This window comes from Cyberlindnera jadinii (genome assembly GCF_001661405.1).
Source record: "Cyberlindnera jadinii NRRL Y-1542 unplaced genomic scaffold CYBJAscaffold_6, whole genome shotgun sequence".
NCBI lineage: Eukaryota > Fungi > Ascomycota > Saccharomycetes > Phaffomycetales > Wickerhamomycetaceae > Williopsis > Williopsis jadinii.
The window spans coordinates 477,147-489,682 of NW_017963657.1; the positions used below are offsets into that span (position 1 = coordinate 477,147).

General features: G+C 45.6%; 7 protein-coding genes across 7 annotated transcripts; 5 read left to right on the plus strand and 2 right to left on the minus strand.

Moving 5' to 3' along the window:
- Positions 1 to 79: 79 nt before the first annotated feature.
- CYBJADRAFT_167691 (uncharacterized protein) lies at positions 80 to 1,617 on the plus strand. Its single transcript, XM_020215034.1, has one exon. It carries the CDS (start codon positions 311 to 313, stop codon positions 1,529 to 1,531), a length of 1,221 nt encoding a protein of 406 aa, XP_020070706.1. The 5' UTR covers positions 80 to 310; the 3' UTR covers positions 1,532 to 1,617.
- TRS20 (TRAPP subunit TRS20) lies at positions 1,605 to 2,403 on the minus strand. Its single transcript, XM_020213168.1, has 2 exons — positions 2,056 to 2,403; positions 1,605 to 1,986 (listed from the first exon to the last, which is right to left on the minus strand). Exons 1-2 carry the CDS (start codon positions 2,149 to 2,151, stop codon positions 1,657 to 1,659), a joined length of 426 nt encoding a protein of 141 aa, XP_020070707.1. The 5' UTR covers positions 2,152 to 2,403; the 3' UTR covers positions 1,605 to 1,656.
- Positions 2,398 to 4,547, plus strand: MTC4 (Mtc4p). The gene has a single exon (XM_020217141.1). It carries the CDS (start codon positions 2,466 to 2,468, stop codon positions 4,374 to 4,376), a length of 1,911 nt encoding a protein of 636 aa, XP_020070708.1. The 5' UTR covers positions 2,398 to 2,465; the 3' UTR covers positions 4,377 to 4,547.
- CYBJADRAFT_88017 (palmitoyl-protein thioesterase family protein) lies at positions 4,445 to 5,820 on the plus strand. Its single transcript, XM_020217987.1, has one exon. It carries the CDS (start codon positions 4,597 to 4,599, stop codon positions 5,509 to 5,511), a length of 915 nt encoding a protein of 304 aa, XP_020070709.1. The 5' UTR covers positions 4,445 to 4,596; the 3' UTR covers positions 5,512 to 5,820.
- Positions 5,821 to 7,358: 1,538 nt separating this feature from the next.
- On the plus strand, positions 7,359 to 8,750 carry CYBJADRAFT_162470 (uncharacterized protein; the record flags this gene model as incomplete). The annotated part of the gene is made up of 1 exon (XM_020213693.1): positions 7,359 to 8,750. One exon carries the CDS (start codon positions 7,359 to 7,361, stop codon positions 8,748 to 8,750), a length of 1,392 nt encoding a protein of 463 aa, XP_020070710.1.
- Positions 8,751 to 9,461: 711 nt separating this feature from the next.
- On the plus strand, positions 9,462 to 11,033 carry RET2 (coatomer subunit delta; the record flags this gene model as incomplete). The annotated part of the gene is made up of 1 exon (XM_020212695.1): positions 9,462 to 11,033. The coding sequence occupies one exon, from the start codon at positions 9,462 to 9,464 to the stop codon at positions 11,031 to 11,033; it is 1,572 nt and encodes a 523-aa protein (XP_020070711.1).
- A 105-nt stretch (positions 11,034 to 11,138) lies between these two features.
- PDE1 (3',5'-cyclic-nucleotide phosphodiesterase PDE1) lies at positions 11,139 to 12,340 on the minus strand (the record flags this gene model as incomplete). The annotated part of the gene is made up of 1 exon (XM_020217142.1): positions 11,139 to 12,340. The coding sequence occupies exon 1, from the start codon at positions 12,243 to 12,245 to the stop codon at positions 11,139 to 11,141; it is 1,107 nt and encodes a 368-aa protein (XP_020070712.1). The 5' UTR covers positions 12,246 to 12,340.
- Between the last annotated feature and the right edge of the window lie 196 nt (positions 12,341 to 12,536).

A 12,536-nucleotide genomic window follows, 5' to 3' on the forward strand; every position in this document is an offset into this window, starting at 1 on the left:
AAAAAAGGAAAACACAAAACGAAACGAAAAAAAACACCAAAACAAAAAAGTAAACAAACAATAAACAATCAGTAAACAAACACGATAAACTGATATCTTTTTTTCCTCACCTGGTGAAGAGCTGAGCGATCCGTCTGAAATTGTTGAATAGCTCGGGCTGACTGTTGTATTCTACGTGGGCAGGAGGTTGTAGTATTATTGTTTTGGGTCTTTGAGTTGTGTGTTTGTTGTTGTTTGTTGTTTGTTGTTATACTGTCATTGCATCTTGTCCAAGGACCTCTCTGTATAAACTCTTGAAGTGAGCTGAACTATGCCTCCCAAGAAGAAACCAGCAGCAAAAGCTGAGGCAAAGAGGAATGAAGAGGATAAGAAGAGAACGAATCTTCGAGATCTCCTAAGTCGGAGCTCATCCATGGTCTCTAGACCATTGAAGAAGACAGACACCAGCGAGGTGGCATTGCAGAGGTCTGCGTCGCAGCCGAGCAACGCACCAGCTCTGCGACGTGGTAAGAAGATCAGGAAGTTGAATGCGGACGATATGGCCATCACACCAGACGCTAAACGTGTTCGTCAGACACCAGGAAGATCCACAAGAAAGCAGAACGCATTGGCGTATGAAGAGCACTCCACAACGACACAAGTTGCGCTTCCACTATCAGACACACCGATAATACGGAGAAACCAGGAGATGAGAAATGGCAAATCAGTCAGAAGATCCTCGATGGAGAAAAGAGGCAAGAGAGTGTCATCAATAGGAAATGGGTTTACTGGACTGCCCCACGACCGAGTACCGACGTCTGATTTCTATAAGCATCTTGATTCTACATTGCCGGATCCACACAAGATGAGACAGTTGCTATCGTGGTGCTCACGAAGAGTATTGGATGAGGATAACAACAAACACATCCAGCAGAAGAACATACTTCCATCGAAGGAGTTAACAGCGTTGAATATCGCTAAAGTTATTAAAGAGGAGATGGTACGTGATTTGGTTGATGGTAAGTTCAACATCAGCTGGTGGAACAGGGATGAAGACGAAGGCAAGAGTGAGACACAAGTACTATTACCGAATGAACGCAATGTCAAAAATGCACAAGTCCTGGAGCAGTTGAAACAAAGGCTAAAAGTGTTACAAAATGCCAGTGCACAGTGGGGGTCAAACATGTCTAAACTTGTGGAGTTACCGACAATATCAATGGACCATGTTCCACATATAGAGCCTGATGAAAAATACCAAAGTGTCTTGGACAACTCTCTTATCAACGAACTATCTGCACTCGAGGAATCAAGTTTTAACGATATATCGACCGAGGTGGAGTTTGCCGTAGATAACTTCACCACATTTGTTCATCAGATCAAGTCGTTATCTTCCCTGAAACAGAAAATAATCTCAAAGAGATCGAACGAGCTGTCCAGCATCCTGGACAAGACTATTGATGACGACACATTGGATAAGATCAACAACAACGAAATTAATAAGGACCTTGATACTGATCAGTTGTTGAAGGGTATTGCCAAACTTGACCGTTGATACTCCACCCAATTACATTCCAGGACCAAAAATTCAATTCTCATATATTAATGTTTTACTACACGTTCTTTTTCATTATCACCAAGGTCATCGATTAGTACTGCATACTATTGTAGGCTGTGTGTCTATAGATACTTCTTCCCAAGCTGTTTCACCTTCAGGTCAAATACGGCACTTGTTATCGGGTCGTTCACGTTGTAGAATGGATTTAGAACCGTCTTAACGTACAGATCGTTAACGTCATTGAAGAATTGTCTGATGCTCTCATCGTTCTTTGTCTCATGTAGTAGTAGGAATTTGATATTCCCCGGTGTTACGAATGCTGATATGTAGTACCCGTAGAATTCATCCACAGCTTTCAAGTACAGAGAGTTCGAGCGCCACTGCACGTCTTCAACTATATCAATGGCAGCGTGTACTATAAATGGATTCAGCTCTTTCATCTCCGCAGAGAACTGGTCACGGGCTCGTTAGTACAGTTGGCCTTGCGCTGAATATACACATCCTGGAGGTTAGTCACTCACCTTTGGCACTCCATCGCCTCCTTGACGGTAAGTGCCCATCTCAGCCTCATAGATCGGATTATCAGTGGTCCCTATGAGAGCAAGGTAGTAAGACATTACAGGAATCAGCTGTCGTTAGAATAGTCCATGTCTCTGGAAACGATGTGTTGAAGTGGACTTGATCTGGAATAAACAGGAAACAACTAAAACACCCAGACACCTAAACACCCAGACACACAAAAACCTGAACACCAGCAAACGTCGCAACATCCAAACATCCGCAGACCTTCGCAAGGCTGTGATAACGGATTACATATGTAACGTCTTTTGCCGTTTTCTCGTTTGATATCCATTGAATCCGGCCTCAACAACCAGGGCCGTTGGATCGTACCGTGTACGCTGGTTGCAAGGAGGAAAGGGTTTGGTCACATATGAGCGAAAGCGGTCACTTGTTGGCGCCACCGTCGCAGAGGGTGTCAAAGAGCAATAGGAGTCCACTGACAGTGCCCAAATCAAGAAGCCCACAAGAAGCTCTTCCTCCTGCTCCTGCCATTCAGGGTAACGAGGGCAGAAAGTGGTCAGTTCACCGATCAGGTACGCTGCTATACGCAGGAGCAGCCAGAGACAACTTCGAGTACGATCCACTTGGAGAGGTTGTGGATGCACAGCAGAGAAAACAGTCAGAACACAGCGTAAGGAGCGGGAGTACAACAGCCAACGAGAGCGATAGCGTGAACCTAACGTCCTCATCACAGAGACAGGATGAGGAGGAACAGACGAGGAGAGAACAGATGAAGGAGATTGGGCAGCTCGCGTCGGTGTTTTTGGAGTTGCGAAAGGGTATCATGGCAAGCAAGAACATTGACATAAGCTATAACGATAAGACTGAATTCGAGAAAGAGCCACAGCGAGGCCCGCATATACGATCGATCTCACAGGGGACCTTGAGAAGGACAGAGAAGGTTAAAGCCATGATGAACTTGTACTACTTTGCACTGTTCCAATCCGAAAGACCAGTCAATCCCAAATACGCAGGAGTCGATGGTGTATACAACCCTTTGCAGATCATAAGGAACAGGAAGATTCGCAAGCATTATCACGAACCACCGCATATAACTACTGAAACGCTGAAGCTGCCTTCCGAAGCGTTCAGTGACTCGAAACACAAGATCAAATGGCAAGTTGACTTGGACGAACTCACCCAGGATGGAACTTGGCGAACACAACATTGGCACGAATTACTCAACTCCTATGGAGATTTATGGTTCCCCTCGGAAAATGGTGTTGATAATCACCACCACCATCACCACCATCACCATCGTCATCACCATAGTCATCATCCTTTGCACAACGGCGATGCAAAGAACAACACAATGGTTGAGGTTGAAGAAGAAGATGATGACAATTTCGAAAGATTACACGATAAGTTATTCCTGGAAGACCAAGAAGAAAGAGGAGACGTTGAATATGTGCTCCCCACAATAAGTAGAAGGTCAAGGATTGCCAACAAGATTAAAAGATCCAAATCTCCCTTTAAGACGATCACAGGCCCGGATCAATTCACAGAGAAGGAGAAGACCAAGGTTGAAGTATCATTGGAACCGGCATCCAGATTGCAGTCCCGGAGCACCGAATCAAGCTTCTTGGAGGTGCCTGCACCTTCAAATACGAACATCTTGACTGATATATCCATAGAACCGATGAAGCCCAAAGTTTCAAACCCTACAGAAGTAACCACGAGCGAAAGCGTGAGTGGAATTTTGTCTCCACCAGAGAGCTCCAGTGAGTCGGAAGGTGATGACTTTGCTGATGTGAAAGTTGCCAATCTGTATCTTCGGAAGTTACGCCATCTCAACTGCATTGCTGGATTCAGTGGACAGAACGATATTATCAGAGAAGAACAGTACAAGAGATTCATCAATTACGATGACCTATTCAACGAAGGAGAGGATCTGGAGACCATGATAGGGGACTTAAGGGACACCTACCTGCCAGAGTACGAGTCTTCGCTGTCGACGAAACTGGAGAAGGTTGATAAGATCCACGACGAGTTGGCGAACATATACTCCACGAAAGTGGACAAGCTATTACTCTTGTCAGATCGTACCATCGGTGAGGTGAATACCACACTATCGCTGGAGGTACGTAAACTCACAGAGAGGTTTGGAAAGCTGGGCCCACTGCACAAGAGAAGCGATTCTTTGGTTTCATTTGCGTACTGGTTACTGGAGAACTTGGTTGTCTTGCTCCTGTGGATGATCTGGGTCGGCTTTTCCATAGGGAGATTGATACGATCCGTGATACTGCTGCTATGGAGGATCGTTAAATGGGTTTTGTTTTGAATCAGAGACATTGCCCAAGTGCTAGAATTCGTAATAATGTGATGACCTGTAATGCTTGATGCGTAGACTGGTGTCCGGATGTGTCTGTTAAGCCTTTCCAAACACCGTTGTGGTGCGAACCAATTTTGCCCCACGTTCCTTTGCGACTCTTCTGGATTTGTAATGGGCTCTTCTCTTCAATCAACAGGCTTCAATCACTTGAAGCCATAGCATCAGAGCCATGTACATTCAGAGGATCATAGTGGAGTCTTTGGCAGCTTCGAATATCATCAAGAAGGTGACATCTGTTGGCGATGACGAGAGGCCGGTGGTGTTCTGGCACGGTTACGGTGATAGCTATAACTCTACAGCTATGCAGCACGTCATTGGAATAGTGCGAGAGACCAAGCCTGATTCGTACACCTATTCGATTAAGCTGGACGACGATGACTCGAAGGACCAACGGTTATCCATGTTCAGTGATGTCAACATGGATATCGACTATGTTTGCAAACAGCTCAGGGAGGTTGATTCTCTTGCCAATGGCTTTGACATGATTGGGTTCTCTCAAGGAGGACTGTTTGCCAGGGCAGCCGTTGAGCGATGCGCACTTCCCGTTCACACACTGATAACGTTTGGATCCCCACACTCTGGTATATCGGACCTTCCAAAGTGCTCTCCAAATGATTGGCTCTGTAAGAAGAAGAACGACGCATTGACCAAGCCGGGAAACATTTGGAGAGATTGGGTACAGAATACCATCGTGCCAGCACAATACTTCAGAAGAAGAGATGACTATTACGAATATCTGGAAAAATCTGCCTTCCTCGCTGATGTGAACAACGAGAGAGAAAACAAGCAACAACTGTACAAGGACAATTTGGGTTCCTTGGAAAGACTTGTACTCATACAATTCGAGCAGGACCAGACAGTTGTGCCAAAATGTACAGCTTGGTTCTGTGATGAGGACGATGAGGGAAACTATGTGAGCTTCGTCGACACTAAATTCTATCGTAAAGACTTATTAGGATTGAAGTCATTGTACGATAATGGACAGATAGATTTCTTGTCCGTTGATGATGACCATATGTCATTCTCTGACGATTACCTTAGAGAAATAGCACAGAGGTACTTGGGCAAAAATTCCACGGCATAGATTGGTGTTATTTTTGAATCAAGAGCTTCGAGGCCTTCGAAGCTTTCAGTTTGCTTATTTTGCTTCTCAGTGGGGGATTGAACCGTTACTTTTCGCTGATACAGGTTCCCCATCAACTTCCTCCTCTCTTTCATACAACATCCCCTGCCTTTAATTTTGATGAACAAAGAACTCGACATCTTCGTAAGAGGATGTAAAAGGGGGCTTTGACACTTTCGTTGTGTAACATTGGTTTGATGCACCACAGTATGCTTGGATCAGTCTGGTCATCGTTGTTTCCCGCTTCAATATGCTCTTTTCGCTCGTATATGCCAGATCTCAAGAAAATGATAAATTGGACACCCTCACTTCTTCCTGAGTCATTTCTCACGATAATTAGATCTTATATTGTTTGCTGTTCACGGTGATTGGATTCGTGGAAAGTTTTGTCACCGCTATGAGTTAAGTATCTTCAGAAGTGCTCTTGGTATCGGAATCAACCAAGCTTGTGTCTTCTGATTGTTGTGACTAAGGATATAGAGACAGTCTCAGGCTCTCTTAACCAGTTTGGAGTGCTTTGTACAGTGCCTTCCTGACAACACCGGCAACGGCAACCTTTTGACATCCTTTAGTAAATAGATTAATTGGAACTTGAATAGCAAATAGTAGTATTGCGAACTTTGGCTTGTATTAACAATGGTGTACAGTCATGTACTGTAACAGTCAGCGTTTCAGCTTTAGATACTTGCAAGCTGTTGGGGGCAGTAGTACTGTTGATTTGTCCTTCTCTGGGTAATCGAGTGCCACCGTTATCGAGTTCTGTCCTTATATGACCGATCATCTGGATGTGAGAAAGAACTGCGATGTGCTCAAAGCTTTTGAAGGCGTGTTTCGTAAGCCATTGTATATGATAATGACTGCCAACATCGAGTTGAGACAGCATAGCGGGGATAGAGCTCTCAAGTAACCTGAGTATGACGCTGAAAGACGCCTTCAGCAAGCCAACCAAATGATTTGAGTCTCTCTTTGTCAGCAAAACATTTTACTCAGCTTGCCTTCGGTCTTTAGGCGTGCTTGAATTCAAATACTTCGCCTTGTTTGACTGACATCGCAGGGTTCCAAGAAGCCCTCATCAATGGAACACTCAACACCTCCAAGCTCTTACACATTAATGAGATGTGCTTTCTTGTACCATTCATCAGAATTCTTCCACCATTCAATCAAGTCCCGTAGCACGAGATACAACACAGCTGCGATCCTCAATACAGGTGGAACCCAAACATAGAGAATGCGACTCGTTGAAACAGCTGGCAGTAAATATATCCTTTCCCTCAAAGAATACGGTCATTGGTTGCACCAAATGCGTACCACTGGCACCAGTGCTGGGAGAGTCACCATAATCACACACCATCTCAGCCTACAACGACCGTTGTGTACGTTTAAACACGCAATGGAGGCATCGTCATCAGACAGAAGCTCATCGCCAAATCCACCATAGAAATCAGTGGGCGCTTGAACGTTGTGATGGGCGGTTCAGATTCAACCGCATCCCACAAACCACCACAAGCAATCTCCCTCGACAAGACGTGCCAGATGTGTATTAAGCCGTGGAGATATTGAGCCGCTGTTGCTGTCGTTGTTGTTGTTTTGATGTAAACAGCGCTGACGTGAAGTACCCGCGCGGTTCTACAACAAGGGAAAAAATACACACAGGCAATGATTACAGGCTTTCACGATGACACTTGTAAAGCGTTGCAGAACAGTAATAAATCCAGTGATAGGCCTATTATTTCTCTGAAAAGTTTCTTCAATTGTTTGTTGTTCAGCAGTACTAACTACTAACCTCAACCATTAGCTAGCTTGAATCAATGGCGCAGGCGAACGAAACCGTGATTAACACACCTGTTGATGAGGCGAGGATTGTGCCTCAGAGCTTGAAAGAGCACGAGAAGGTCTCAGACCCAGCCATAGACGCCAGTAAGAGTCCTGAGACTGAGTCCTTTGTGGTGAACTTCGATGACGATGAGCTCCTTGAAATCGATGAAGAAGAAGAAGGAGGCGAAGGAGAACAAGATGAGCCTGTAAGAGATTTACACACTGAAGAAGAGATAGAGAGCAACGAGCCAGAGCTGGAAGCTCTGGGCATGAATGTTTTCACTCCGACTCCAATCATTATCCAAACCAACAACTTTCCCTATCTTCTGGCACCAATACCTCACGAGCTTTTGTCCTCTTTGCCTTCAGAGTATGAGGGTCTGGTGACATTGCTTGATGAAGCACCCATGCCAGGATCGACCCTTTATGAAGTGATTGACAGTATCAAGCAGAAGTTCAAAGAACTAGAGAACCCGTTTGATGAGAAGGATGAGCTGTTGGTTTACTTCAAGGAGTTTGACATAACCCTTGTTGATACATGCGTTCATGCCCACGAGGTTCTTCTCAGTGAAGTATACGAGGCGTTTGAAGCGTTGAAGAGGTTTAAGGGATCGGACGCTCCTCATTGTCTTACACTGCTACTGAAACCTCAAAGGGCATTTGTTACTTTGTTGGACGAGCTGAGAACTGTTAATGGTGATCACGTGGATCCTGGAGACGATACGCTTGTACGCCAATTGGATGAGGAGGCAAAACGTGACTCTGTGATGTTGACTGCCGAGGACTTGAAAGATTTGGACGAATCTCTTGAGTCTGATAATGGCAACTCAGAGGAGAAAACCACGGAGGAGGTACCATCGGCGCATGAAGTGCTTGAAACCATTGAAATAGATCCAGAACCCATCATCATCACAGAGGAGCCTCATCTCTCCATAGAGAACGATACAGAGCAAAAGACCAGCATTGACGAATCAACTTTACAACAAGACACTACTGATACCGGCGATGCTTTGGAAATCGATCAGACCGAAACTTATACCGAGACTCAACCTTCGGCTCCCGTGATAGGAAGCAATAATAGTGACAATTCTTTGATTGGTGAAGCTGAAAAGGGAGGACAGGAAGATGAAGACCATGATAGCAAGAGAAGTGACCACCTTACACCCACAGAGAATGACGAAGGGGAGAAAAGCGCATCTGCTGAAGCGGAGAATCTGCAATCTGATATGGCGAAGGTAGCGGACGAGCAGTTGAAAGATTCACTTATTAACGAGGAGCATACCAATATCCCAGGAAAACACCCATACGATGAAGATGAAGAAGACACGATGGAAGAACCCGTGACGAAGAAGCAAAAAGAGCAATCAATTCTATCAAATGTGTGATCTTTTCACACATTTGTTGGTATTCCTTAGCTAATTGCCGAAGACTTCCCGGGTTTCCTCGTGCCCTCGCCCTAAATAAACAACCATTGATCCCTTCAGCTTACAAGCATGTACTCCTGTCGAGCAGCCATCGAGCCACGCAGCTGGGATGAGCCCTCGTTAGCCCATCTTGGACATCACTCAAGCTAATATCCGTAGCTGACTACCACGTTAAACCCATCCTCAGATACCAACATACCTCCAAAACAACTGTCCCTTTGGCTCCATCCATCACCCACCGAGACCAACACCCCGACAGAACCCATAACAGTCTCCAATTGGCCCAATCTTCCCTACAATACAGTATCTTCACCATTGATTCAGCTTCTTCATAGTAAAGCTCCACATCCTGTGTGGCGCGTAACGATTATCACCACCACTCGGTTGGGCCACGAACAGATGGACGGACGATTTTGAAACGTCAACAGCTTTTCCAGCCTTTGGATCAAAACAAAACACAGCCAGCGGGTATCAATTGGAAGGGTTTACATTTGATTCTGCAGTTTGTGTATTCTTTGGAGATTTGCTTTGAGGACTCACTGCTTTGGAAACTTGTTTTTGTGCCAGACTTGCTGATTTGATCTAAGCCTTTTGGACGCGTCGGTATAGAACCACCCCTTTCTGAAGAAGAAGAAGAACAACAACAACAACAACAACATCATCATCATCATCATGGCTATTCTCGCTGCTTCCATCATTACCCGTAGCGGTAAGGCTATCCTATCGAGACAGTTCAAAGAGCTGACCAAGAACAGAATCACCGAGCTTCTGGCAAACTTCCCAGCTTTGCTGTCCGAGAACAACACGCAACATACCACTGTTGAGGATGAACACGTTAGATACGTCTACCAGCCACTGGATGACCTCTACATTCTGCTGATCACCAACCGCCAGTCCAACATCCTGCAGGATATCGAGACGCTGTCCTTGTTTGCCGAGACCGTCACCTCACTGCTGAGAGTTGTGAACGAGAATGAGATCTTTGACCATGCCTTTGAAATCCTGAGTGCGATGGATGAAATAGTGACTCTTGGATACAGAGAGAACCTTTCGTTCATACAGATTAAGGCGTTCTTGGAGATGGACTCGCACGAGGAGAAGATCCAGGACATCATCGAGCTGAACAAGCAGATGGAGGCCACTGAGGAGAGAAAGCGTCGTGCCAAAGAGATCCAGAGAAAGGAGAGGGACCGTCGTAATAACCAGTTCAACACCCCTGCTGGGTTCCAAGGGGGGATGGGCTCTACAAACTCGTTTGCTCCTACTCAAGACTACTCTGCTCCTCAGACAAACTATGCGCCAACACCTGTCGATCCAACCCCATCTCATAGACCTGCACCAAGAGGACGTGGGTTGCAGTTGGGCAAGTCGAAGAAGTCTTCGTTCGAACCAAGCTCTGCTCCATTGATCTCTGAACCAGAATTACCTAGACAATCTATCCAAGAGCCACAACAACAGTACCAGTCTGCAAGACAAGAGGCCACACCTCCTGTCGATGATAAACCACTGAACAACGGTATCTTGGTTACATTGGAGGAGAAGGTTACTGCTGAAATTACTAGAGAAGGTTCCATTGTCTCTTCTGAATTGAAGGGTGTTCTGCAACTACGTATCAATGATCCAGAACTTGCGTTGGCTAAGATCTTGTTAGAGGCTAAGAAGGACGATGGCGTTCAGTTCAAGACTCATCCAAACGTTGATAGAAATCTGTTTGCAGGCTCCTCTGTAATAGGGTTGAAGAACCCAGAAAAGCCATTCCCATCAAATGACCAGAACTTGGGTGTCTTGAGATGGAGAGGTGTTGGTAAGGCCGATGATAACAAGTACGTTCCAATCCAGTTCACCACATGGCTCACGGCCAATGGCAACTCTACCGATGTCACTTTAGAATTCGAGTTGAACGATAGCTATAATGAAGCTATCACGAACATTACCATCCTGGTTCCAGTTTATACCGATAACGTTGAGCTCAAATCTGAGAACGCCCAAATCAGCGAGATTTCTGATGAAGGTATCATCTTCCAATTGGAATCGTTGTCACCTGGTGAGAATGGCGTCTTGGAGTTCTCCATTGGTGCCAACGAGGACGATCTTTTCCCAATTGAGGTTAGCTTCACGAGCGAGAACCCTGTGAACACTTTGGGCCATGTCAAAGTGTTGGACGTGGTTAGTGTTTCTGATGAAGAGTCTCTCCCATTCGATTTGATATCTGAGTTGACTACTGATGGCTATTTCATTGTCTAAAAAGGAAGACCATTTGTATGTATAATACATAATAAAAGAGAATAAAAAAGATTACAGAGTGATATATTGTCAATGGAAGTCGTGACTTGATAATAGAAGAATGCCTTAGGAGACTGTATAAGTCTGCCCTGGAAGTAAGATTGTGAAGTTGACCTCCAAGTTGTGTAATGTTTTCAATTCTGTTAATTCACCAAGGATGACTTCTCTTGGGTCTGGGATCATTGCATTCTCGTGCTTTATATGAGTGATCAACACTTCTAACCCTTCAAGGGTTTCAGATCCATTCAGGGACCTTACCATGTCTCTGAGTCTCAGCAGTTCTTGAAACAGAGTTGCTGGGGTCAAGTGACCGTACAGTGGCTGATTGGCATCAACATTAGGCGTTGAGCACTCAATCATGACCGTCCTTAAGCTTCCGTCAACGATCATTGGTGCTACATGCTGCCAAATCTTCCAATTGAGACCTTCATTAGGGGTGTCTGGGTCATCGGCCTCAAGATCTCCAAACATCAGTATCGATCGTTTCAGGACCCTATGCGATATGACAAAGCTTGTACTCGCGTAACTCTCTGATGACGTTAGCTCTCCGTGCTTGACTTTGAATGGAGTGACGGTGTACGTGCTGTTGATGGCTTTTGGCACGTGATCCTCCATCGAGCACAGCTGTAAACAAGAGCCTTTATCACTTGCGGTGAGATCTGGCCATATGACATTGTTGAACACGTTTTCTCCAAGAGCCTTGCACGTGGAGTCCAGTCCATGGACCCTTTTCCCAGAGTGTGCGCCAAAAGACGGGGAATTGATAACCAGTCCGGAACAGTGGTCCAGGTGAGGATGTGTCAGCAGGTAGTTCTTCACCATGTGGTTCAGCTTCCACGCCACCTGCATTGGAGTAGACTCACACTGTGTATCCAGCTGCATTCCGACTCTCTTGATGCCCCGTGACGTGAACTTCTCAAGGCACGAGACCTGGTCCTTTGTATAGAAACTCAGCGATTTGGTCGCCATGGAGTCGCCTTCTCCACACAGCTCGTCGTAGACGATCTCACATAGCTTTGCCAAACCAGACCCACAGTCCACTGCAACTATCTCGTCCGTCAGCTCTCGCTCCAGGATCTCCTGGTACGCCACCCTGGAGCTCTTCACGAGATAAGCGCTGGTGCCAACCTCAAGAGTACCACCAGAGCAGCCCAGTACTGTGATGTCAAACATTGCAAAACACCAAGGGCAATGGTTTCTTCCTGCTTCGTATACCAGCACAGAGAAGTCTTAACAAGATGGCACTGGCAGCGTGTTCCACCAGCAGCGATGATCTTTCAAGGAATTAATCACCAGCCTGGAGGGGGTGGTTCTCTCTGTCGTATAAATAGGGAGCAATTTGTCTCCAACTAATGTCTTAGTCCTCTTGATAGGCAACACAAGACGCAGATGCCTTACAATTGAACCAAGGAGCGAAACCTGTGTCCCCAGTTTGGTACGTGAGTTCCTTCTAGAAGCTCTTCT

Excerpts from the sequence above, each read along its gene's own strand:
- CYBJADRAFT_167691 (XM_020215034.1), top strand. The coding sequence starts at position 311 with ATGCCTCCCAAGAAGAAACCAGCAGCAAAAGCTGAGGCAAAGAGGAAT.
- TRS20 (XM_020213168.1), bottom strand. The coding sequence starts at position 2,151 with ATGTCTTACTACCTTGCTCTCATAGGGACCACTGATAATCCGATCTAT. Across the intron at positions 1,987-2,055 it reads GAGGCGATGGAGTGCCAAAG|TTCTCTGCGGAGATGAAAGA; the intron begins GTGAGTGACTAA and ends GCCCGTGACCAG.
- MTC4 (XM_020217141.1), top strand. The coding sequence starts at position 2,466 with ATGAGCGAAAGCGGTCACTTGTTGGCGCCACCGTCGCAGAGGGTGTCA.
- CYBJADRAFT_88017 (XM_020217987.1), top strand. The coding sequence starts at position 4,597 with ATGTACATTCAGAGGATCATAGTGGAGTCTTTGGCAGCTTCGAATATC.